Here is a 3,536-nt window from a genome sequence, read left to right as displayed (position 1 = left end):
GCTATCATAAGCCCCACTTTTCAGGCGAGCAAACAGGGGCTCACGGTTATCGATGCCATGGAGCGTTGGCCCAGAACCTGGGGTCTAGAAATCGTGGCCTCGCCCTCTTCCTGGTCGGAGTGAAGCCCCCAGAGAAGGGAAGAGGAGGCAGGGCCTGGCGGAAGCCCCGGGAGCTGCACAGACAGGCTGTGGGAGCTGCCCCGACAGGGAGAGGCCGGGGCTTGGGCACATCTGCAGAAAAACCCTTCCCCCCGGGGCAGGCGGCGGGGAGGGCGTGGAGGGGCGGGGCGTTGCCGCCCCCGGGGCGGGCCCAGTGCGTGGCAGCGGGACCTGCGGCCCCGTCGCGAAGTTTCCAGCCCTGCGAGCGCCGCCGGGTCGGCCGATCATCCTCATACCTCGGCCATGCGGCCCCTGCTGCTCCTGGCCCCGCTGGGCTGGCTGCTGCTGGCTGAAGCGAAGGGCGACGCCAAGCCGGAGGGTGAGGGAGCGAAGGCCGGGGGCGGGAGCGCGGATCCGGGCGGGAGGGCTGGTCCCAGGCTGCCTCCTGGGAACGACCTGAATGGGAGGCCTGGGCTGGAGAGGGAGTCTGGGTTCTGGCTCCTCGTCCACTTACTCGCTGGTGACTTGAACAAATCACTTCCCCTCTTGGGGCTGCGGTTCCTCCTTCGGGAAGGAAAGGGTGACAGCTGAGTTCCATTCAGCACAGAAAGGCTCAAATAATAATAGTTCTCATAATAATAACCGACAATGGCTATTCTGTGGAGTGCTCACTATGGACAAGGCATCAGTTAGGCGTGATTGCTACCCTGGTAAGTGTTTCCTTCTATTATCCCCGTTTTCCAGCTGGGCAAACTGAGGCTCCAGAGTTCATTCACTTGCCCAAGATCATACAACTTGTGGGCCTTGGAACCAGGATTTACCCCACCCACCCAGGTGTCTGGTTCCAGAGCCAGGAGGCCTCATGACTATGGGAGTGAGGGGTCTTGAGGGGGACAGGGGAGTGATGGGGGTAGAAGGTGTGGTTCACTTTGTGGAGCAGTTTGTGCTTTCACCCATGTCCCCTGTGGTCTGCTGAGCCCCTGCCAGGGTGGTCTTCCTCTCTGCAGTTTATTTTTTTATTTTATTAAATTAATGAATTTATTTTTGAGACAGTCTTGCTCTGTTGCCCAGGCTGGAATGCAGTGTGTGATCTCGGCTTACTGCAACCTCTGCCTCCCAGGCAGAGGCGATTCTTTTTTTTTTTTTTTTTTTGAGATGGAGTCTTGCTCTGTCGCCCAGGCTGGAGTGCAGTGGTGCAGTCTCAGCTCACTGCAACCTCTACCTCACGGGTTCAAGCGTTTCCCCTGCCTCAGCCTCCCAAGTAGCTGGGATTACAGGCACATGCCACCATGCCTAGCTAATTTTTGTATTTTTAGTTGAGATGGGGTTTCACCATGCTGGCCAGGCTGATCTTGAACTTCTGACCTCGTGATCTGCCTGCCTCAGCCTCCCAAAGTCTTTGAATTACAGGCATGAGCCATCACCCCCAGCTGGTTCAAGCAATTCCTGTACCTCAGCCTCCCAGGTAGCTGGGATCACAGACATGTGCCACCACGCCGGCTAATTTTTGTATTTTTAGTAGAGATGGGGTTTCACCATGTTGGCCAGGCTGGTCTTGAACTCTTGATCTCAGGTGATCTGCCCACTTTGGACTCCCAAAGTGCTGGGATTACAGGTGTGAGTCACCGCGCCTAGCCCGTTCTGCAGTTTATACTTGAGGAAACTGAGGCCCAGACAGATGAAGTGACTGTCCAGGATGGTCCAGACGGAGGTGGCTGGTCTGAGGTCAGCTGGGCACCAGTCTAGCGCTCCTTCTACTTCCTCAAGGCAGATTGGATTGCAGTGTGTATCCCACTGTCCTGAGTGGGTGCTTCCCTCCTCCCCAACCCTCCCTGGCATGGGCCATCTCCACGGCTGTCCCAAGAAGGGCATAGACTGCAGACAGTCCCTGCAAAGCCAAGCAGAACTGGCGGTACCTTCCGTGGCATTCTCCTCCTTCAGCCTACCCTGTTGGAGAACCTGAAACTGTACCACTAGAAGGATCCTGGGTTCTGGGACCCTTGGGTCTTTGGGTCAGGGGTGGGAACCACCATTTCTTTCTTTTCTTTTCTTTTTTTTTTGTTTTGTTTTTTGAGACAGAGTTTCGCTGTGTCCCCCAGGCTAGAGTACAGTGATGTGACCTCGGCTCACTGCAACCTCTGCCTCCTGGGTTCAAGCAATTCTTGTGTGTCAGCCTCCAGACTAGTTTGGGATTACATGCCTGCACCATCATGCCCAGCTAATTTTTGTATTTTTAGAAGAGACGAGGTTTTACCATGTTGGCCAGGCTGGTTTCAAACTCCTGACCTCAAGTGATCCTCCTGCCTCAGCTTCCCAAAGTGCTGGGATTAGAAGTGGGAACCACTGCACCCAGCCAGGAACCACCATTTCTTTTTTTTGAGACAGAGTTTGACTCTTGTTGCCTAGGCTGGAGTCCAATGGCATGATCTCGGTTCACTGCAACCTCCGCCTCCCAGGTTCAAGCGATTCTTCTGTCTCAGTCTCCCTAGTGGCTGGGATTACAGGCGGATGCCACGACGCTCAGCTAATTTTTGTATCTTTAGTAGAGACGGGGTTTTACCATGTTGGTCAGGCTGGTTTCAAACTCCTGATCTCAGGTGATCTGCCTGCCTCAGCCTCCCAAAGTGCTGAGATTACAGGCGTGAGCCACTGCGCCCGGCCAGGAACTGCCATTTCTTGAGTACCTCCCTTGGGCCAGATTGTGCCCAAGGCCCCACGTCTCCCAGTGGTAAAGCCGGCGGTGCTTGCTCTCTGTGAGGTTTGGTGTTCTAGCCTGCAAGACCCGGTGATATTACCTCACGCCTGGAGTTCTAACAGGGATTCCAGGGGATGAAGTTGGGGAGAGTTCAGTTCAATGCCTGGCCCATGAAAGGCCCTCGGCAAAGGGCATTTTCTCTCCGGGACCCAGGGCTGCTGGCTTACAGCAGGGCAGTAAGACAGCTCAGAAAGTCCAGTGATGGAAATGCCAACCACTGGGCTGTGCAAAGGGCTCTCGGCCTGGGTCCCCTCACTGGCCAGGAACCCTGTTGTGGTCTTGTTTTCCGGGCCTTTGATACCCCTGCTTCTGCTGACATGGGCTGCCTGCATCCCAGGAGAGAAACCTCAGCTGCCCACGATGAAGCCCGGGAAGTTGAATTGTAGAGGGACCAGACTGATGACAGGGCATTAGGCACCCTGATCCCCAGCAAGTGACGGGAGGAGGGCAGAGCAGATCCAAGGAAGCCTTCACGGAGGGTGCTGCTGTGGGCGGAGGACAGGATCAGTGTGCTGCTGAGGTAACCCAGGTAGAGCACCTGGTAGATAGTAAGCACATCCGTGCTCACTGATGCACAAGAGAGCGGATCCCCAGGCCTGGGGCTAATGTCAGGCCAGTCTGAGTTGTACCCTTTGCTTCCCTTCTCCATTTGGATCCTTACCTGTTTTCCTTTTTTTTTTTT

General features: G+C 55.5%; 1 protein-coding gene across 1 annotated transcript in view; it reads left to right on the top strand.

Moving 5' to 3' along the window:
• Positions 1-297: 297 nt before the first annotated feature.
• PLOD1 (procollagen-lysine,2-oxoglutarate 5-dioxygenase 1) overlaps positions 298-3,536 on the top strand; it is a 52,508-nt gene continuing 49,269 nt past the window's right edge. The window contains exon 1 of the mRNA XM_023191988.1: positions 298-478. Within this exon, the coding sequence (XP_023047756.1) occupies positions 403-478 (76 nt within the window). The 5' untranslated portion in view covers positions 298-402. The remainder of the gene's footprint in view (positions 479-3,536) is intronic.

The sequence above is a fragment of the Piliocolobus tephrosceles genome, chromosome 1 (genome assembly GCF_002776525.5).
Source record: "Piliocolobus tephrosceles isolate RC106 chromosome 1, ASM277652v3, whole genome shotgun sequence".
NCBI classification, from domain to species: domain Eukaryota; kingdom Metazoa; phylum Chordata; class Mammalia; order Primates; family Cercopithecidae; genus Piliocolobus; species Piliocolobus tephrosceles.
The sequence above is the reverse complement of the archived record's forward strand: the minus strand, read 5'-3'. Positions and strand labels throughout refer to the sequence as shown.